Source organism: Epargyreus clarus, unplaced genomic scaffold (genome assembly GCF_041222505.1).
Source record: "Epargyreus clarus isolate Ecla_fem2 unplaced genomic scaffold, WU_Ecla_fem_2.2 ptg000006l, whole genome shotgun sequence".
Classification (NCBI taxonomy): Eukaryota; Metazoa; Arthropoda; class Insecta; order Lepidoptera; family Hesperiidae; genus Epargyreus; species Epargyreus clarus.
The window spans coordinates 1025715-1048508 of record NW_027332214.1 but is presented as its reverse complement, the minus strand read 5'-3'; the positions used below and the strand labels follow the sequence as shown (position 1 = coordinate 1048508).

The 22794-nt window shown below is 37.5% G+C and overlaps 3 protein-coding genes across 3 annotated transcripts; 1 reads left to right on the top strand and 2 right to left on the bottom strand.

Moving 5' to 3' along the window:
* Positions 1–456: 456 nt before the first annotated feature.
* Rrp46 (exosome complex component Rrp46) lies at positions 457–4041 on the bottom strand. The gene is made up of 5 exons (XM_073073562.1): positions 3855–4041; positions 3445–3571; positions 2345–2453; positions 1773–1971; positions 457–1111 (listed from the first exon to the last, which is right to left on the bottom strand). The coding sequence occupies exons 1-5, from the start codon at positions 3949–3951 to the stop codon at positions 987–989; spliced, it is 657 nt and encodes a 218-aa protein (XP_072929663.1). The 5' UTR covers positions 3952–4041; the 3' UTR covers positions 457–986.
* Positions 4042–4344: 303 nt separating this feature from the next.
* On the top strand, positions 4345–15847 carry Clbn (Nuclear export mediator factor NEMF homolog Clbn). The gene is made up of 18 exons (XM_073073559.1): positions 4345–4628; positions 5053–5224; positions 5419–5621; positions 5973–6109; positions 6535–6710; positions 7112–7300; positions 7766–7948; positions 8373–8599; positions 8962–9157; positions 9615–9796; positions 10176–10347; positions 11038–11167; positions 11802–12229; positions 12324–12387; positions 12684–12889; positions 13289–13447; positions 13870–13997; positions 14482–15847. The coding sequence occupies exons 1-18, from the start codon at positions 4573–4575 to the stop codon at positions 14678–14680; spliced, it is 3207 nt and encodes a 1068-aa protein (XP_072929660.1). The 5' UTR covers positions 4345–4572; the 3' UTR covers positions 14681–15847.
* A 960-nt stretch (positions 15848–16807) lies between these two features.
* Positions 16808–22605, bottom strand: Rsph4a (Radial spoke head protein 4a). Its single transcript, XM_073073386.1, has 13 exons — positions 22357–22605; positions 21845–22034; positions 21469–21594; positions 21069–21157; positions 20866–20953; positions 20691–20775; positions 20255–20388; positions 19960–20079; positions 19596–19749; positions 19373–19518; positions 18790–19004; positions 17327–17471; positions 16808–16942 (listed from the first exon to the last, which is right to left on the bottom strand). Exons 1-13 carry the CDS (start codon positions 22485–22487, stop codon positions 16850–16852), a joined length of 1716 nt encoding a protein of 571 aa, XP_072929487.1. The 5' UTR covers positions 22488–22605; the 3' UTR covers positions 16808–16849.
* Between the last annotated feature and the right edge of the window lie 189 nt (positions 22606–22794).

Genomic DNA, 22794 nt, shown 5'->3' with positions numbered 1-22794 from the left:
ATATTTTCTTAATCGTATCTTAATTTTTTAAAAATATCATCGTTTAATTTATTATAATGACTACATTAATGAAAATATGTAAATAATCGATGGAATATTTCTACCCAAAAATTATAAATGTCTACATTTCTGAATTATATAGGTATGCATTAAATCTTTTTTTAAATTTGTAACTATGTAATCTTTATTCACGAAGCCTATAGCACTTAAGAATAAATGCAACATTTGGAAGCTTATAATACCATTTAATAGTACATGTAATCATTATTTATAGTCATTCCCTTAGGCGGACGAAATTTTGTACCAATAATCGAAGAAACTGTCCAATCACTTAAACGTATTATAATTAAAAATCTTAATGCTATTCATTTGCAAATCTAAAATTCCAAAAAATATACCTGATCTATATTTTTTAAAGGAAAAGTTATATAAGTCAGCTTTATTTGTGGTTTAAAGTTTGTTTTTTTTTCTATTCAGTACAAAAATAAAACGTTTACAAAAAGAAGAACCTCACATTTTAACTACAATTAATTAGTATAACAAATATTAACTTATTTAAAAACTAAAAAGTCAGTTACGGCCCAAGCCTGGGTAGAGCTACACTATCACTTTGTCCCTTTATCAACATTAAAAATATTATAAAATATGTCTAAACAACGCATTCCTAAGCAAACGGCATTGAATCAACGGAGATTTAAACCTGTAAGCGTACAGAACGTCGTGTGACGTTACAGATAACACAGCTAAAGACGGCCATTTTCGGTCACTTGTTGTCTATCAAGAATATAACATCTTGAGCTTCACACACTTCACCACCACTAGAATTACATGTTATACAAAAACATGGTCCAATCATCCTGCAATTTAATTTATAGGGCTTTACTCGTGGGTATTATCCCACCTTAGTATATGCAATAAGGATGTTCGTCTCTCTACCCCTCCCCACCGCACAGCCGGGCCGCCCGAGGTTCCCGGGCCGCCGTTCGTCATACTACCGGCGCGTACTTGGTGACGATGTCGCGGTAGAAGGCGAACACGAGATCGCTGGCCAGCCGACATCGCTCCAACGCTTCGTGGTACGCGTCCTCGCTGAACATACCTTCCGTGAAACCTGTTATAAATACAACTTTAATAGCAACATCATAATAAAAATAATTCGTTTTCATATAAGTAGATAAATCTGTGGATTAAGGGTCGGTACATATCTGACGGAAAATGCGTCGAGCGTATCAGACGTTGCATGCTCGACACACTAACGCATCATCAGTTAGGTATGAAAGGTTGAATGTTTTATTATATAATTGCCTGTTCTAACGTAACGCGACCGATAATACGTGCCGCACATTCCGTCAGATATGTACCGACCCTAATATGTGTATACAATATTTTGTGCGGACATTTATAATTAAAAAAGGTGTGGTGGGCGCGCGTGGCATTTACTTTTGATTATTTACCAACCAATGAATGAAAGAAAAAGTTAACAAAGCAAACATTACAAGGAATCCTAAGACGAAAAGTTCTCCATAGAGTCCTTATAGTAATCCACTTATTAAGGTAACAGTACAAATAAAAGTTACCTACTAAATCTAAATCCTTTTTATACTAAAAGGACACCTATATTACAAGGAATAAAAGAGTCAAACACATCAGGGATTTGTTACTATACTCGACCAATATATTCTAACGCCTCTTCTAACTAGAACACAGCCACCATAATAGATACAACTAACGCGCAATTCTTACATTTATCGGTATACAAAAATGTATCTCACCAGTAACCAAGCTCTTATCCCGGCTATCAAACACGAAGCTTAACGTCGCTCTCGCATCAGCCTGCTGAGCCGCAGCGGGCTCCAGCACCAGGTTGCCGTCCTGCAGCACCGCGCACGACACCGCCGCGAACAGCGACCGCATGGCCACGCCCGAGTTGACCAGAGCCAGGCACGCACAGTTCACTGCACATGTTAGAAGCTGGGGAAAATGTAATAGGTGATCATGGTAGATATATGAACTTACAGATACAATTCAAAATTGATTTCAGTAGAATTGACAATTTCTACACACTATCAAGATTTTCTTTAGATATACTTTCACAGAGAAACTTAACACAAGGATGGCTTGATTGAACCTTATACATACAAGCTATCATAAAATAGTATGTATATTGTTATTTAGTGACAATGTGAAATTGCATATATTATTGTAAATATGAATGATGAATCATATCATCATAATTATATGCATGCAACACCATATTATTATGCATATACTATGTTGAGTGTATTAGTACTATAAACCATTTACAACAAAATTCTATAATGAGGTAATCTTTGCTAGAACTAACCCCTCCAAAATCCTCTAATTCCTGAATAGTGATGCTGATGCCAGTGCGTGGATATAAGCTGCCTAATACAGCTGTTTCACATGTTTGTCTTATGATGATTTCCTTATACCTGAAATTTAAAATAATAATATTTTACTTATAATAAGAAGGCATATCTCTGTGGTTTAATAAGTACATTACACCTTGGCACAGTACTAACAGTATTACAATTCAATGCATGAAAACAAAGTGTTTCTCATGTGACTTAATAAAACCAACATATTTCATTTCAATTGTGGTTTTAAAACAGAGATGGGAACATTAAACTCTTTCATAAAATACCATATTAAATTTCTAAAAATTCTAGTTAAATAACACTATTTTCGTGATAACCTATTGGTTAAGAAACTCGGCCTCTCGAACGAGGGGTCCGAGGTTGAAATCCTAGGCATGCACCTTTGACTTTTCAAAGTTATGTGCATATTAGCAATAATTATCACTTGCTTCAACGGTGAAGGAAAACATTGTGAGGAAACCTGCACACCTGAGAGATTTATATAAAGAAAAAATCTCAAAGGTATGTGAAGTCTACCAATACACACTTGGCTAATTCTTAATCTTATTTTTTTTTTAATAATATAAGAGTAGCAGACGTGCATGCAGTCCACTGATAGTAAGTGCCTAATGCCACCCATGGACATCTGTAATCAACCCCAGATAGGATTAGATATTCCTACCTGAGGTCGGCCACAGATGCGCCGCTACCCCTGAAGGCTAAGCTGGAACGCCTCGGAAAAGTCTGTCTCCCTTACCACACCCTTCAAACCGGAACACAGCAGTGCCTAACACTGCTGTTATTAGGTAGATATAGGTGTGGAGGTGGTGCTGCCGGAGTCGAACCTCAAAGGGTTCTACCACCTTCAATCTGAGAGGAGACCCGTGCCCAGCAGTGGGACAATAATGGGCGGATGATGATGATGAACACTGTTTAAAATTTAAAAAATAGCTAACAGGATTCTCTCTCACAATCAACAGAGGTTTAGGCCTAGGAAATATTCCATCAACCTTTATCAATGTTATTTTAAAATACATAGCACATTATAAAATACTATACTATATACCTGTCACCAATACATGGCTTGCCTGCCTTACTGGCAAACAGGACTTCTACAGTTGCCTTCTCCACATTTTGACTTTGAGTTTTAATGTCTAGAGGACCGTTCACACTGGCCAAAATAACTGTTTCTCCTGAAATATTGAAAAAAATTGTATAATTTTCTTTTGAAATATTACAGTGAAAATGGTATGTGTCTTTTACCCAGGACCCAGGTACTAGTGGAATGCAATGTATATTATAGAATTACTAAAATATGTAACACTATAAATGTAGAAGAGCATACTATGTTATTTTTCTTACTATACTTACTTTTATACTTATGATTGGAAATACTTGGAAAGGCATACATAATAAAGTATAGCATATTACATTCTCTGCTTTATTATTATTAATATTTTTTTGAATTTTGGTTACCTTGTGCTAAAATAGCGGAACCGTCGGATTTGCTCAGATAATTCATTTCACATTTCATTGGCTTCAGCTTGAAGTCCTGCATTTCTTGGACACCCATCTTAAAACTCCAAACTGAGCTTATCGGTGTAAATCAAGTTAGTTTCCTGAAATTGGAAGTAATTTATTTGAAATACAACAACAACATAACCTCAATGTCCTCAATCAACATATGATTAATGACAGTTGTCTATGAGTATTTAGTATTGTCTGACTTGACATAGGAAAGAAATGATGTGTACGCTTTATGTACAAATAAATAAAAGATGTAATAAGAGTTAAATTTAATTTGATAAAATTGTCATGCAATTGATATAGTTTATTTAACTAATTTAATTTGTAATATTTTGCTAGTAATACACATATTCATAGACAAAATTGACAACGTCAGATTAACGTCATAAATGTCACAGACACTGTCACCTCACTTATAATTTATTAATGTCTAGTCTACTTTGATTTATTCAATTTATTGAAGTTCTCTTTCTAACCTCGTGCATCAGAAAGGGTAGTCCGTTACCAAATAGTGATATGATCATAGTTGTTTAGTTGTTGGACTTGTTGGTTAAAATCAATACCAAATACTGCGAAGACGTCGCCATAAATCCTAGATTTTCACAATATTTGGTAGTTGTGATGGTGTTATGCTGAATTAGTAACGAAAAGCGTTAAATTCGTCAAAATGAAGACCCGGTTCAACTCCTACGATATAATATGCATGGTTGCAGAGCTGCAAAGGTATGTTTTGAGACGTTTTCGTATTTCATACTGTAAGTTTTTTGTCTTGTTTGAGAATTTTGTAGAGAGTATTTGGAATGCCATTGTGTATTTATTGCAAGCTTTTCAAATGGATTACAAAAGTTGCTTTATTTCTTAATTTACTTGCAATATTACACATGTACATTTACATTACATTGTACATTACATTGTCTAAATTTATTAAAGATTAAGTCAGTTTTTACCATACTTCCTAAAGGTTCCATGTTCATTCCCCGGTTAGTTATACCTAAACATTTCAAGAAGATTTTATGGGTCTCCATGTTTGTGTACTTAATTATTTTTGTGTGTAACACCCATAAAGCCGTGACTCTTATTATGGGCTTAAAAGTTTACTAAAATCAGATCTGTACCCAAAATAAAAAAAAATTGCCCAATATTACAGGTTGATCGGCATGCGAGTCAACCAAGTGTATGACATAGACAACAAGACGTACGTCATTCGACTCCAGCGGTCGGAAGAGAAGGCCATGCTGCTACTGGAGTCTGGTAGCCGCTTCCACACAACACAGTTTGAGTGGCCCAAGAATGTTGCCCCTTCTGGTTTTACTATGAAGGTATGTTTTCTATAAAATAACCTACCCACAACACACAGATGGTTAATTAAGAGTGGCTTAACATGCAGCTAGCATCTCCCTTCTTTTTTTGACATTTAAGTGTAAGTATTAAACAAGTGCATATTCATCTACCAGTGGTATTAAAATATAAGTTATGATAAAAATACAATGTTGATAAATAACATTTGTTTCAGCTCCGTAAACATCTCAAAAACAAACGCCTGGAGAAGCTCTGCCAACTGGGAGTAGACCGTATAGTGGACCTGCAGTTCGGCAGCGGGGAGGCAGCCTACCACGTGATCATGGAGCTGTATGACAGAGGAAACATTATCCTCACTGACCATGAGCTGACCATCCTTAACGTTCTGAGGCCACACATTGAAGCTGATAAGATAAGGTGGGTGTTGTTGAAGGAAAATTTAGAGCAGTTAATTTTAATTGTTGTATTGGTGACTTTTGGGAATATGACAAGAGATGGCGCTACTTGATCCCGAAACACGCAATTGTAGTTTCCTAAACATATGTTTTTTCTTTTCTTTTCCAAAATTTGTTGCAAAATGTTCAAGGATGTCTAGAAGTAGTTTAACAAAGTAATCTGTAGTGTGGGAGGCACTAAACATATTGAATATTTGTATACTTCAAAAGGACACATTAAAACTTAACTTTAGCACACCTAATCTTTAGGATTAGATTGAACAACTATGAAGAAAACAAATATCAACTATTAATATTACATTTTTCATTATAGATTTGCAGTAAAAGAGAAATATCCTCTAGATAGGGTGAAGAGTAGTTATGAAGTTCCTAATGAAGATATGCTAAAAGAAATATTGGAAAATGCAAAGCCTGGGGATACACTGAAGAAAATACTGAACCCAAAACTTGGTAAATAAAATCTATTAACTATATTTACTGGAAAATTCAATTGAAAATAAAGCATCCTAATAGGTATCTCACAAGGTATGCTTCTGAGACCAATTTTTTTCATTGTAATAAAATAAAATGAAATGTAATTATTTGTATAGGCCTATGAAGGCACTAACAATCTGAACACGAGCATATAGTAAACATGTAATCAATATTTGACTTTCATATGAAATAATGAAGTGCTCACCAGAACTCATTTCAGAGGTGAAAAAAAAAAACTAACAATAAAAAGTATGTTGGTATTTTTATCTTTAAACAACAGATCTTCAATTTTGCGACTGATGTGCCAACTGTGGATCATTAGGCTTAAGAATGTTTTGTATGTAATATTGCTGGTGTGAAAAGTAATAAATGAACTTAATTTTGGATGTTATCTTCAACAGAATTCGGTTCAGCAATCATAGACCATGTGCTCCTAGTGAATGGTCTCGCCGGGAATATGAAGGTGTCTAAAGATCCTAATAAAGGTTTCGAGCTAGAACGGGATCTGGAGAAACTGGTGACAGCACTTAAACTGGCTGAGGAGCTGTTTGAGAATGTTAAGGATCGAACTCCTAGTGTAAGTTTTGACTACAATTACAATGATTTATTTATGGTGCTCTTGGGTATTTTCTATAAAGTAAATGTCAAAGGTCTCAGTATTTTTCTTAATACATCATTGTCATCTCATTGCTGACCAAGTGTACTTAGTACTCAATGGTAGCACCACATGTGGACTATCACAATTAAAAGTTCAAGTCAGTTTTACTTCTGAATAATGAATTATATTGCAATATTGTTTGTTTATTAAACAATTATTTTCACCTTTAAGTGACTTACTAATATTTTCTTCATAATTTTGAATGGCCTTCAGCAACTTAGCATTAGATAGACTGCATGCACTTGTTACAACTTTAATTACGTTTAAAAAATCTTTAACTGTTAAAGTTATTGGTGATTAGTTCCTCTGGTTATCCACAGGGCTTTATAATCCAGAAGAAAGAGGAATGGCCGGACTCGGAGGGCAGTAATTTCCTCCTCTCCAACCAGGAGTTCCATCCGCTACTGTTCGCGCAGTTTAAGTCACATCCGCACACTATGCTTGAATCATTTGACAGAGCTGTTGATGAATTCTTCTCCGCTCTGGAGGGACAGAAGATTGATCTGAAGGTAAGATTGCTTATCAAAAAAAGTGACTTTATCTTAATAGTTAATAGCCTAAATAAAATATATATCTTTACATTTTGATTTAAAAACATCATGAATATACAAATAATAAAGAAATTGAATTTGAATTGAGTTGACATTGATTAAAGAGATGTTAAGTAGCTTCAAATTGAGAATAGCAATATAAATTATAATTTACAGTTAATAGCTATTTGAAGTTGCGATATTAAGATTTGAGCAAATATCTGAACAATAAATTTGTTATCTAGTGTCCTGTCTGCTTGTCTTTGTGTCTGTACAAGGGAAATAACAATTAGCATAAAAATACAGAATTTATTTATTTATTTGTACAGTATATTCCATCCTGTTTAGTTCGGGTTTTTTTGTTTTATTCGCTTTTTTTTGTTATTGTACTCATAAACTAAACTTCTTGACATCTTAGTTTATTATCATCATTTTTTGTCTCAGACCCTGCAAATAGAGCGCGAGGCGATGAAGAAGCTGGCGAACGTGCGCAAGGACCACGAGAAGCGTGTGAGCGCGCTGCAGAACGTGCAGGTGGTGGACAAGCGCGCCGCCGAGATGATCGCGCGCAACGACGCGCTCGTGGACCGCGCGCGCCTCGCCATACAGACCGCGCTCGCTAACCAGGTAGAGGCCGCGCCAAAGTGCTAGTCCGCTCTGAATATAGAAACGAGTCGCGTCGAATAGTAAATTGCAGATATTAACGGGACGAAGACAGCGTGGGACCCCGTCCGTTGCCCGCTGCTATAACACTGCTAACATACAGTGCGAGGTGATGAAGAAACTGTCGAACGTGCGCAAAGACCACGAGAAGAATCCGAAAATTGTCTATATTGAGTCTGGAAAATGTTACGTTAATTCTAGGAGCACCTCTTACTATTTCTGTTTTATAGCAGTGGAGATAGACGAACGAATGAAACAAGATGTGGCAATTTGCACAATGCCCTTCTAGTATTTCTAGTTCTTCTCTTAAAATAGAAACTTCTATTAAACAAACAAAAAGAAGAATGATGAAATAAAATATTTACAAAATCAATTCTTATACTTGCAGATGTCATGGGACGACATCAAATGCATGGTGAAATCGGCCCAAGACATAAAGGATCCCGTAGCGTTGTCGATCAAACACCTGAAGCTGAACACCAACCACATCACCATGCTGCTGAAGGATCCCTACCACGACCTGAGCGATGGTGAGGAAAGCGGCTCCGAGGACCGCCTGGACCCCATGCTGGTTGATATTGACCTGTCGTTGACGGCTTTCGCTAATGCTAGGAGGTAAGCATAGGTCTATTGTAGACTCTTGTTAAAAGTGTAATTGTGAATGTCAAGATGTTGAAAGATGAGCAAGCAGTCCACCTGATGATAAGTGGCTACTGCCGCCTATGGCATCTGCAATCAATCCCAGATAGATTAGATATTTCTACCTGAGGGCGATCACAGATGCTCCGCTTCTACTAAGGACTAAGCTGGAACGCCTCATAAAATTATGTGTCCCTTACTCACAGTAGCACTTAACACTGCTATTAGGCAGAAATAGTTGTCGAACAACAATAAGGGTTTTACCACCTTCAAAATTCATATTTTTTGTAAAATTCGCGTAATTCATAAATTACACCTAACCTTCTATTCCATGCCAGATACTACGACCAGAAGCGCAACGCAGCGAAGAAGCAGCAGAAGACCCTGGAGTCCGCCGGCAAGGCGCTCAAGAGCGCTGAGCGGAAGACCAAGCAGACGCTGAAGGAGGCCAACACAATCAGCAACATCAGCAAGGCCAGGAAGACGTACTGGTTCGAGAAGTTCTTCTGGTTCATATCCTCGGACAATTACTTGGTCAGTATCTGATGTGTTCTTCGGTGGTAGTCAGGGTAAAGGGTGGGCGAGAGGGATTTTTTGTGTGTTTCTGTGTATTTGTGTGTTCGTGCGTGCGTGCGTATGTGCGTGCGTGCGTGTGTATGTGCGTGCGGGGCAATGCTGTGTTGTTGATGCCGTGAAATTTGTTGAATTTTCTTTCCCGTATATGTTTATCTTTTCAACTGTTTATTTTATATTTATTTTGATTGTTTGTACAGATCAAGCTTGTTAGAAGAATGTTTAGGTTTAAAATTGATTTCAACAAACATTCTTACTTTAATATTATTTAATATGCATTTTCACAAGTGAATAGAAATGCTGCTATTGAACTTTGATGTGGATGTGTTCGAGTTCAATAAAATATCTTCTTTTCCCCACTTCCCCGTCCGCTATGACGTCATGATCAACCGTTAATATACCTCGTTTTAATGTCCAGGTGATAGCCGGGCGCGACCAGCAGCAGAACGAGATGCTGGTGAAGCGGTACATGCGCGCGGGCGACGTGTACGTGCACGCGGAGGTGGCGGGCGCGGCCTCCGTGCTGGTCAAGAACCCCAGCAACGCGCCCGTGCCGCCCAAGACGCTCTCCGAGGCCGGCCAGGCCGCCGTGGCCTACAGGTACTGCCGCTGTGCTCGTGACGTCACGGGTGAAGCGGTACATGCGATAGTCGTACAATAACCGACCGCAGTCTGGTATTTCCTAGAATACACAGGAGAAACAGGACATGGTTTTAATTTTCCGTAAAAACCTTAAATTTCTTTTTCTATTGTCACATACAATTTTAACCGATCTATTCATCTTTATCCAAAATTTTTCCTCCGAAGTTCACACAAAAATTTAAAATATAATACGTTTTTCCATGACATATTCTAGTTCCATTATTCCGCTTCAAATTCTCATTACAATTTTAATAATTCCCATTTTGTATTTATATGTATGTGAATGTTAATGTTTAACGTTCATATTTGAGTACTATATACAAATCCTTGTTCCCAGTGTGTCATGGGAAGCGAAGGTGTTGACCCGTGCGTGGTGGGTGTACTCTCACCAGGTGTCCAAGTCGGCGCCCACGGGGGAGTACCTCAGCACCGGCTCCTTCATGATCCGCGGCAGGAAGAACTACCTGCTGCCGGAGCATCTGCAGTTCGGCTTCAGTTTTATGTTCCGGGTGAGTTGTTGTCACACATGTTAACAACATTAAGGTGTCACTTGAATTAATTGTTATATAGAAATCTTTTTTTTTATAATATAAGAGTAACAGACGAGCATGCAGTCCACCTGATGGTAAGTGGCTACTGCCGCCCATGGACATCTGTAATCAACCCCAGACAGGATTAGATATTCCTACCTGAGGTCGGCCACAGATGCGCCGCTACCCCTGAGGACTAAGCTGGAACGCCTCGGAAAAGTCTGTCTCTCTTACCACACACTAAACCGGAACACAGCAGCGCCTAACACTGCTGTTATTAGGTAGAAATAGGTGTGGCGGTGTGCCGCCGGAGTCGAACCACAAAGGGTTCTACCACCTTCACATCTTCAATCTGTGTCTGTGTTTATCATAAAGCAACAGTTTAGCAATCTTGTGTGCATGAATTCAAATTGAAGGGCCAAAGTCTACATGGTAATACTTATGTCATGAAATCATCAACCTTTATGACGTCACAGTATCAACATCAGCCAATGTCGGCCAAAAAGATGTTTTTTCTTGAACAGTAATAAGCATAGCTGAACTGCTCTTTAAGTCAAGAAGTTGCCTTTTATTCCGCTACTATACCATCAGAGTCCATTCATTTAGTATACGCAGAAGTCTCAATAATTTAGTATATTTCTAATTTTATTTCTTACATTTTATTGCCAGCTGGAAGACGGTTGCATAGAGAACCACCGCGACGAGCGCAAAGCGACGCTAGACAACGCACTGTCCGAAACCTCCTCGCAGCACGAGGACCTCGTGGAGCTGGAGATCGTGGTCTCAGACGATGATGAAGGTTGGTACTCTTTGCAACACACTGTAGTGATGTTTCAGGGAGGTTCTTAGTAAAGACGCGTGTTGATGGAATGAAGGCTTTATTATAACTGACTTAATAATATAACTATAAACCTATCTTATATTAGGATGCCTTAGCTCCACACTACAACACTCTCTCAAAAATATCTAAAATGCTTTTGCAATTACAATATAGTCAAACGAAGCCACACACACACATCCACACACATACACACACACACACACACACACACACACACACACACAAACAGCCGCAGACACCGCTACTTTAGGTTTACTGACGCATATGGTTTTATTTACTTCTACAGGCATAGCGCGTGTCAGATGCATACTGTGGCAGACAAAAAAGTATTATCCTATTAAATGTTTATCAATTTATATCTATTGTAACACAGATGTGTAGATACAGGTCATGTCTATCAAAATTTTATTTGTCTGATACGTTCCCGTGTCTGACACGTTCAACGTCTGTTAATATAAATAGCGCGCGCAACAGTGCGATTTTATAGATGAGTTAAATTAAAAATAAATTACTTCTTTTAGATACCTGTCTTATCTACACTGAGAAGCGCTTGCGTATAAACAGTTATTTATTTATTAATTTAACCTAACAGATGAACCATCAGAGAAAGAAGAGTCGTCGAGCATCACCTCGAGCCATCGCGGGATGGATACGATCACTGAAGAACACTCCCTCGCATACACATTGGTAGACAAGAATACAACCAATAAAGGCAATAAAATTGAGAATATTGAACCCACTGGAGAAGATGAGGAAGATGTGGACGAAGAAGAAGAGAAAAAAGATAAATCACTTAAAAATGAGACAGAAGATGAACTGATTAAAGATTTGGGTGAGACTAAAAAAGACACACAAAAGACAGATAAACGAGAAAAGAAAGGTGAGGAAGGTGAAGAAGAAGATTCTAAAGATAAAGATAAAGAAAGTGAACATGAGATTGAAAAACAAGAGGTAAAAACAGATGTAGATGATTCGGAGAGTGATTCTGATTCTGAAGGTGTTCTTCATACGCATATTAAGGTCAGTCAAACAACAGTTTTTAACAAATAATTTCATTTACAAAAAAAATATAGTTAAAGTGATAAATAAAATGATGTTCAATGTTTTGTTTTAGATCGACCACGAAACTGGTAAGGTCTTCACTAAAACGAGGACTATGTCCGAAGTTTCGGATAAAAGTAAGTTCTTTGTTCATATTTCATATGTAGTGTATGGCACACATAGCTAAAAAGTTAGACCAGTGACCATTTTATAGTTTCATTACAATAGTTATTGTAAATATAGACATATTATTATGCCATTTTTTCATATTTACTTCAGTATACGTCCTCTTATCTAAGATATATCTTTTCAATTTTATTGAAATTCGAAGTGGTTTAAATTACTTTTTTTTAATTACTTATGGTTATGAATTTCCATAAAATAATTCCGAAAACGTAACTACTCCTATGTTATAATAATTATATTATTCTAGACGAGGACAAGCCGATGATATTCCCAGCGTTACCAAAGAAGGGTGGCAAGAAGCCACCGAAGAAGGAGGCGAAGGAGAAACAAGCGAAGCAGGAGAAGGCGAAGGACAACGTGAAGAGAGGACAGAAGAGCAAGATGAAGAAGATTAAAGACAAGTATAGGGACCAGGATGAGGAGGATCGCACGCTGCACTTGGAGTTGCTCAAGGTATGTTGCTGGGCACACTTATTTTGTTGTATTCGTACTGGAAGGGTTTTGATTCACAAAATCCGTTATTTATTTTAAAAAGATACAAAATTCGAAACGCAAACTTGCACACTTGCATAGTATCCCTAAAAGTATAATTAAGGAAGTCTAATAGAATAATATAATTATTTTAAATTTAGGCAAAGTATACTTTTACTTAACTTGAAACACTTATTTTAAAATATTAAACACAATGTATTCTACGTGATTTCCGAATTTATTAGAATGTGCATGACATCCTTTCATTTATTCATTTACAACCAGTGAAAGGAAAATAAAATTAGTAACCTAACCTAACCTAACTAACATAATATTCCACTATTTTTAGCAGATGTAGATATATTTTTTGTAAATTTCCAGCCAGCCAAAGCGGAGAAGGAGTCAAAGAAAGCTGAAAAGGCAGCTAAGAACAAGGCGAAGGCCAACAAGGTCGGCGGCCGCGGGGCGAAGATCCCGCAGCCCGCGCCCGTCATCCTCGAGCTCGACTCCGACGGCGAGGAGCCCGAGCCTGAACCAGAGGTATGTATGAGATGCGCTGAGATGAAGAGGGATATATGGGATGTTTTAAGGTGGTAGAAACCTTTGTGGTTCGCCTCCAGCGGCACCACAGTCGTGCCTATTTCGGCCTCATAACAGCAGCATTACGCGCCACTGTGTTCTGGTTTGAAGGGTAAGGGAGACATACTTTTCCGAAACATTCTAGCTTAGTCCTCAAGGGGTGGCGCATCTGTGGCCAACCTCAGGTAGGAATATCTAATCCTATCTGGGGTTGATTACAGATGTCCATAGGCGGCAGTAGCCACTTACCATCAGGTGGACTGCTTGCTCGTCTACTACTATGTTATAAAAAACTATGGCCTAAAGCGCTTTGAAAGAAAACTCGCTCCCAGCAGTGGGACATTAATGGGTTGTTGATTCTGATGAAGAATGATGTTTGCCAGGTGGAGCAACCAGCACTGGACGCCCACGCGGACACGCTGGCGCAGCTGACGGGCTGCCCGCGTGATGACGACGAGCTGCTGTTCGCCGTGCCTGTCGTGGCGCCCTACTCCGCGCTGCTCAACTACAAGTATGATCGTATTGTGATCGTCCGGCTCGAAGGACCAAGTTTTTGAGTTAATCGTTTTGTTGGGTTACGATTTTAAATACTTTTCTCTTAAACTTTGGTAATAGATTTTGTGAATATGTGAATGGGAGTCTATCTGGCTTGAAGGATCATGTTTTATATGTGTTCAATTGTATCGATTCATTCCCAAAGTGGCTTAGATTAGGAATTCGTTTTACATTGACAATATTATATAACTGATTAGTTTTAACGCGAATCTATTTCAATTACTTTTCTGCTTAGATTCCGATCTACCGACTCGAGAGGTCAAATTTATTAAATCATCAATAATTTAAAGTTGCATCTTAGAAAGCAAAGCTTATTATTAGAAAATAATTAATTCAATTGAAGCAAGTTGAAGATTATAATAAACTTTATCTGGCTCGAAGGACTAGATTAGTCATATAAAGTAATCGGTAAAGTAATTAATATCAATTCAAAATTCCAGATACAAAGTGAAACTGATGCCGGGGACCAGCAAACGGGGTAAGGCGGCGAAGACGGCCGTGCAAGTGTTCCTGCGGGATAAGGCGTGCTCCGCGCGTGAGAAGGATCTTCTCAAGGCGGTGAAGGAGGAGAACATCGCGAGGAACTTCCCCGGGAAGGTGAAGCTGTCTGCACCACAACTGCATAAACATAAGAAGTAGAGATGGGAGTGTTGTTAACATTGAGATCTGTTTGAAGTTGATGATGAAATTGTAATGATAAATCTTGTTTTACGTGATTTTCCGATTAAATCAATCGTGATCGTGAGGCCCATAGGTATTAAAATCGCGCTATCGTGTTCACAACTGAAGATTTAATAAAAATTGCAAATTATTATCGTCAGGTCAGTTTTCCCAAGGATATCGTGTAGAAATATGATTTCGGCTACTATGATGATAGATACAATAGGTACTCCTGCATAATCAAGTAAAAGTTTCCTTACTTTACTTTACTTAGTAAAAGTAAAAGTTACAAATATTTCCTAGAAAATCACAAGATGTTAATAGTTGAGTGTCAAAACGTAGTAATCCTATTATCTAGACTTTAACAATCTAATGACCACACGAAATAGAATTTTTGTACATTCTTGATATTAAAGAATGCTATTTTTTTTTTATTTCTTTATGTTGAATGGTGCTGTCACCTTATGAGATTGTTTTAACTTTTTATATCGGTTATGGATTCTTGTAATATTTGAATTGTTATGAAAAGTGAGCGTTATTTTAATTATTATATATTTCTGATGTTTCAATAACGCACAATACAAAAATAATAGATGAATCTAAATCAAATAAAATAATGTATTATTTTTATAGGTAACTTAATGTAATCTTTATTCCGCTTTGTTCTAATATTTGTTCCTTTTTTACTGTAAAAATATCTAGAGAAATACACATTTTCTAATAACATATTTATAATAATACATGACTTCTCGCGCACCAAATTCATTTTAAATACTTCCTAGCGCCACCTATACCTAAACTACTTACTAAGTACGGAGCCACGCTGTTTAGTATTTTTTTTTTTTTTTTTTTTATATAATAGAGTAGCAGACGAGCATGCAGTCCACCTGATGGTAAGTGGCTACTACCGCCCATGGACATCTGTAATCAACCCCAGATAGGATTAAGTATTCCTACCTGAGGTCGGCCACAGATGCGCCGCTACTCCTGAGGACTAAGCTGGAACGCCTCGGAAAAGTCTGTCTCCCTAACCACACCCTTCAAACCGGAACACAGCAGCGCCTAACACTGCTGTTATTAGGTAGAAATAGGTGTGGCGGTGGTGCCGCCGGAGTCGAACCACAAAGGGTTCTACCACCTTCAAAAATTTCTGAAGTTATTTATATAGACAGGTAGAGGCCTAAACCAGTTTATTGAATGTTGTCCATTACTATTGTAAAGTAAAGCTTCTCAAAATATTGTAACCATAAAATAGTGTACTTAAATATTTAACTTTTAATGTCCACGACACTTATACAGAGTGGGGCAAAAGAAATGTCATAATGTGAATGTGCAATATTTTTTGCAAATGGGATCTCTTAGTCGCACAGATCGCCAAATGTGATCGTAGCCGACTTCAATAAGACTACAAAGTTTTATTGAAATCTTACGTTTACGGCAACAAACCACAAACGTTGCAAGCGTTGAAAGCAAATATTTAAGAAGCAGCAAAATGTTTTGCGGGTATTATTAATTTAAAGTCCTAGAAAAAATACAGTCAATTGACCGATATATTTTTTATCAAGTCATCTAAATCTTACATCTTTTGCATAAAAAGAAAACATGCAAATAGTTAACCTTTTCACATGATGACATTACTTTTACCCCACCTTTACGTATTCGAGCATAATGTTAACATAATATTTATAGAATACCGATATTATTGTTGTAATTTTTGTTGAAATAAATGTGATAGAATCCATTTTCTTTATTTTCTTGATTACAATGTTCTAATAACGCGACTCCGCTCGCGTTAACCTTAAAAAACCCTTAAAAATAAGTATATGAATGGAAGTTACAAGAAAACCAGGCGTTAGCGTTGTTGGGTTAAATTACACTTCTATAATACTAATTAAATTTTATTGCAAAGATTAATAACAAAACCAAACATCATTAAGATTATAGCATAGGATGAATGTACAACGAATAGCATGATAGACAAATTATTGTACATCATAAGTCATACAGCATATTAAATGCATACATCAATAGTCATGGGTGTAGCCCATGACTATTGATGTATGTATATAGTATATAGTCCAATATATGTATATAGTATGTATATAGTCCAATATACATACAACATGGAGGGATATATTATTAACTACGTTAGTCTTCATCCTCCTCCTCCTCCTCCATGCCCTCTCCCTCGCCGGGCAGCTCCGGCGGCGGTGGCGGTGGTAGGTGGGCGATGCGGTATGCCTGTAACATTACACGTGATTTTTAATGTAATTAGCAAGCAAGCATGCAGTTTACTTAAAAATCCCTGTCCATAGATATCTGTAACATAGTAAATAAAGAGTTACTATATCTGTAATCACTCCGAAAGGCCCGCAACCCTTTGCGTAACAAATTGGTTAGGCATGCACGAAAGTGGTCGCGATTTCATTGATATAAAAAGGAGTTATCTAGAGTCGAACCACCTAGTCAAATACACAAAAATCCAAACAAAAAATAGAAATCTAATGAGTTTCAGCATGCTGCCTGACCAGGGATCCAGAAGTATGTGTGACCACCGCTCGCTTTATCGATATAAGCGAAATATTTCAGAGCGTGAAAGTTAAGGAGTGAAAAGTAAATAGTCACCTCCTCATCAGCGAAGGTAGGGTCCGCCATCTCCATGACCTCGGGCCCCACGGGGTACTCACTCTGCGGCCGCGGCAGCTGCAGCGGGGAGAAGTTTGGCGGCTGGTATTTGAGGCCCCAACCCATGTACAGGTTTTCAGACTTTCTAAACACAATTAATACAATTTCTAAGTTACCAAAATACTCGTAAACGCTCGTATATTATAATTTTTAATCACAGAAATCACAGTTAGTAGGCTTATGGTAGTAGGTAAAAGAAATAAAAATAATAAATACATATCGACAGTTGATCTCAGATCTAGCAACATACAAAAACACCTTTATAGTGTAAAATACCTTGACAACAATAACATTATAGCTTTTCAACTGGATATAAAACGCAATAAGTTCAAAATACATAATTTTTATCCTACAAACAAAGATATATATTTACGTGTTATTGTTGTTAGTTGCTATTACAGATATTTTTTTGAGTATATTGTTGGAAACATCTGGTAAACTTTTTTCATATCCGCCATGAAATTTCCCGCCAAATGAAACGTTGAAATGTGCCAAATTAAAAAGTTCTACCTCAGCTCAACTTCATAAACAATTTGAATATTATCAGCATTATAGGTGTAATTGTTGGTCTATTTTATTTGAAAAAAATATAGAATTCCAAAACTGATACAAAAGTACTTAACTTCTTCAATATATGGCAGCATGGCAGCATATAATAAGACGTTCCATATTCGTTTAAATTTTTTGTGTTTCACTCGCACGCTAAAGTGCAAGAGAGATACAAAGTATGAATAGAGTCAGTTGTATCGTGTATATGCATCTCATTCTTACTTAGTGCCCCACTTCTAGAGCGAGAGAGATGCATAATAATATAATTATCTTTACAAAAATAACCTCCTATTTAATTATATTACCCTGGTAATTAAAGTTGCTACAATTTGTATTGAAAATATGAAGTTGGCTACTAAACTTTGTAAAATCTGCAACCAATTTATGCTATTGACTAAAATCTGACGATTTTTGTATTTGATTTTCCTTTTCCTCAGTTAACTTCCCATCTATGAATATATTTTAATCTTACATCATCATCATCATCATCAACCCATTACTGTCCCACTGCTGGGCACGGGTCTCTTCTCATAATGAAAAGGATTAGGCCATAGTCCACCGCGCTGGCCAAGTGCGTATTGGTAGACTTCACATACCTTTGAGATTATTTTATTATTATTTTTTTTACTTTTTTTATACATCTCTCAGGTATGCAGGTATCCTCACGATGTTTTCCTTCACCGTTTAGCAAGTGATAATTAATTTCTAATCTTACAACTAAAGTAATATAAATAGTTCAAGACAAGGTCTTTTCCAATGTTCCACGAATATTCCTCTCCCCTCTAAAGTTCATGATAAATCAAACAAGTCTCTTTTCTGCACTATTCTACTGATATCTCCCTCCTTCTACTAACTTCCCACTATTAGCATACGCCACAGCGCCTGGCCAGATGTTACTCCGTAGCACGGCGACAGCGCGGTCGGGAGCGAGCGTGGAGCTGATGCGCGGCGTCCAGGCGGGCAGGCCCTCCACGCGCGCGTCCTCCGACAGCGTCGTGAACAGCGGCAGCCCCACCTCGGGCTCCACTGGCGGGGGACCCTCGTCCTCCTCTTCTTCGACGCCCTCCTCCTATATATTATAGCAAATATACAAGACGTTATAAAGCCGGTAAAAAGAAGTTATAAAGCTGGTCTTTATACGTATATGTATATATAATACGAATTTTCTTCTCAGGCATAACGACGCAATAGAGACGCAATTTCAACTAACCCAGTAGGTACTCAAATACAAGAAACTTAAATCGGATAACTTTTTGGGTGATTTTACTTGAACACTACGAAAATTTAAAGTACCTCTGTATTCGTAGTAGCAAAGATATAATTAATTAAATCGTCAGCCCCAATATGCCAGCAGTAGGCAGGTACTTAACTGAGTCTTTCTTCACTCTTCACTTCTAAATATTCTACGCTACATTAGTGAAATATTCTTCACGTAACCATATCAGCGTTCGGATTCCACCAGAGAGTCCGACCTTGCTTCAAGATGTACCGCCCATGATGCACCCAATATGTAAGATTTGAATCCACTAAATCTTTCAACGAATGGCCCTGGTAAAAGGGGTTCGGATTGAAAGCCATGTCACCTAGGAAAGAAAAAAAATGAAAGGAAATCAAATCATTTATTGAAAAAAAACGTCAAAAGCAAGATTGTTGAACTCACCAGCGCCCTCTTCTAGATCGATATCTTCCTCCTCCTCCCCAGAGCCAAACGTGTAGAAGCCCTGAGGCGATATGGAAGTAGAGGCCGCGATGCGGGCCAGCTGGGCGCGTAAGTAGTTCCGCTCCGTGCCGGCGAACGGCGGGAAAGTTAACACCTGTATAAAATTAAGTAATCTAAATGTGATGATGATGATGATGATGATAAACTTATAATCATTTATTTTTTTATGTTAAAGTATGTATAAGTATAAATAATAATGATAGAGTGCGTATGTATGTGTGCGTGTGTGCATGATGTGTGTGTGTACTTGAAGGTTCAGTAGAACAATTATTTGACGGAAAGTGACTTAATGCTTCTGACTTACCTCAGCATTCAAGTCACCAGTCACGCAGTGCACAGTGAGCCTAGCGACACGGATCTGATCGGGCGTAACGTCAGGCAGACATATCCACTGATCACCCGGCGAATTGCACACCCAAAAAACCTGGAAAGAATAGGTAGATAGTTGATACATGGGCGTCGTACTAATAGGTACGTCCCATTTGAGCTATCTTAAACTTACTATAACCTAACCTAACCAACACGAAAAACCAACTACTGCAGACTAGATCATTCCTCTAAATGTTTAATACATATTTTAAACTAATTAAAATCCCTACCTTCTTGTTAACGCCTTGGCCAGGCCTCTCGACGGGGATCTGCACCGGTGGCTGCCACGTGGACACGGGCTCCGGGGGCAGCTTCGGCGGCACGGGCTCCTTTGGTTTCTCCTCTTTACCTTCACCTTCACCCACTTTACAAAAGTAAATTGAGTGAGAACTAATAATTATTTGACTGGAAAGTTTGGCTACATACATAGAGCGCTACAGTTAATAGTTAGATCAGCTCTAGCAGATACCTAGCTCCTATTTAGAACTAAGCCATTGTTTCTATCTTTGCCTTATCCCCTATGCAAATCGAACACAACTACAAGCTGATGATTTTGGACCAATTTGACAGATTGCAAAAATTGTGCCACGAGTAGCCTAACATCCATTGAAACATATGCATTAGTAACGAATAACGATTATTCTGACGTTATGTCTTGTTTCTTACTCAGTTCCTTTTCTTCTTCCATTTCTAGAACACGGGCCTCCTCTATACCCTCGCCTTCACCAGGCATGTCTTTCATATCAAACTCCTAAAATATTGAAAAATATTTTAAATCTCTCTAAGTATATAGGTATTAAATAATTTTATAAATCTGTAATACTCAAGAGTAGCATCTCACCCGGATCCTCCGATCCAGTTCCTCTATAGTAAGATCAGTTTCAGCAACATAGTAATTCGCCTTTGTTCCAAATATCTTGCCAAAAAATCTAGAAGTATAAATAATTAACTCTTACTCAATTTCTTTGTCATATGACACAAAATCTCATTTTCGACTTTTAGTATAAATACTGCAAAGGTAAAAATCGCATGAGGACAGTATACCTGACGGTGGCGACCGGTTCTTTTATTGCTAGCATGTGCAGTGAAATGTAGACCGCGTAGCATTCGCTATGAGGCAGGCCATATCCAGCCTGAAAAATACAGGTAAAAAAGAAATTTACTTATATAAAATCTTAAGTAAAGAAATTACCCCATACTTTAGTACTTTTAGCTTATAAAGTACTAAAATATGGGGTAATTTCTTTTCTCTAGTCTACATAAATTTCCAACCATATATTCTTCTTCTGAGAAGTATTTACTTCAACTAGGAACTGTCTTATGTACATAGGAATCAAATGGTTGATTTAAATTCACAATTATTTCTGTCTTAAGGAATTGTGCATGAAATACGTTTGGTATAGCAATGACTTGAAAGTATAAAACTAAGATTAAAATGAATAACCTCGTGAAAATAATAGTTGTGTTCGATTAAATCAGCAATTCGAGGCTTGATTGAGTCTTCCTCCAAATCCAGCTCCTGTTCCTCCTCGCCAAGGTTTTCCAGCGTCTCTGATTTGCTGGCCACCAGCTGCACCGATTTTTTACCTTTGTTAATTTTGCATCATTTATATTCGTAAATACAGGTTGAACTGCATAGAATGTCCAAATAATGACCGATTTTTTAATTTCAAACCTTTATTTATCTTGAGTTTCCTACGTACTCGTGAAAAAAACAGAATAAAATTCAACGAGCATTATTTAATAAAAACGTGTAGAACTTGGCAAAAATTAGCATAACTTAAACTCTAAATTACTAGATATAATAAAAAAGTCTTGACCCGAAACATCTCATCGACTTTCTGGACGGCGGCCAGCTGCGGTGGCGTCAGATAGATGTCGTTCAACAGGTCGAAGTTAGGTCGGAACTTCTCAAGCTTCAGCTGCCAGGAGTAGTGCTCGAAGCTGTCCACCACGTCCGGCGGCTTCTGCGTCAAAATCTTCTGGACAACGTCCACAAGATGATCATACCTGATTGATAATCGGTCGGTAATCGACGTAAACCCAATGAATAGGTACTGCGAGCAACATTCTACTTAATGATGACTAATATGCAATGACACCCTATAAACGGATGCAACCACTTAAGGTAATGTATGTAATAAACTCAGATAAATAAATATCAATGTTAATAAGTAATACATACTGTCCAAGTCTGTTAAGACTTACAATCTATGAGATGCCTATCAGCCTATCACTACTTGAGAAGAAATGTATCCTGATTAAAATTATGCTATAAATTAGGTCCAAAGCGAGCCTGCAAATGTGCAAATCTCCTGTCAGTGGTGCTTACAAAGAATCTCCAGTCGCTCCACTTTGTTGTTTCAGGAAATTTTTAGCTAGGATCAAGTCGTTGTTAAGATCAGGCATAACATTTTCGGTTGCTGCTATTATATCTGGTTCTAATAAAAATGTTTGCGACATTATGAACGTTTGAGTATATAAAGTATGAACTGCGATACTTTATTCGTGTTTATTGAATAAATCAATCGACGTTAATACCAATATTGACGTATTTTTGGCATCAGTAAAAAAAAAAAATGTGAAAACTATTTTCCTAGGAAAACCTCAAATTGTAAAAATTTAAATATTGCCGCCTCATGTGTCGTCCTCTAAATAAAAAGTATAACTCTAACATCGGCTTATTATATTATCAAATTTCTAATATATGGACTCATTAGGGGAGATTAATAATTATGAATATTTATTTATTACTTAAGGACCACCGTCC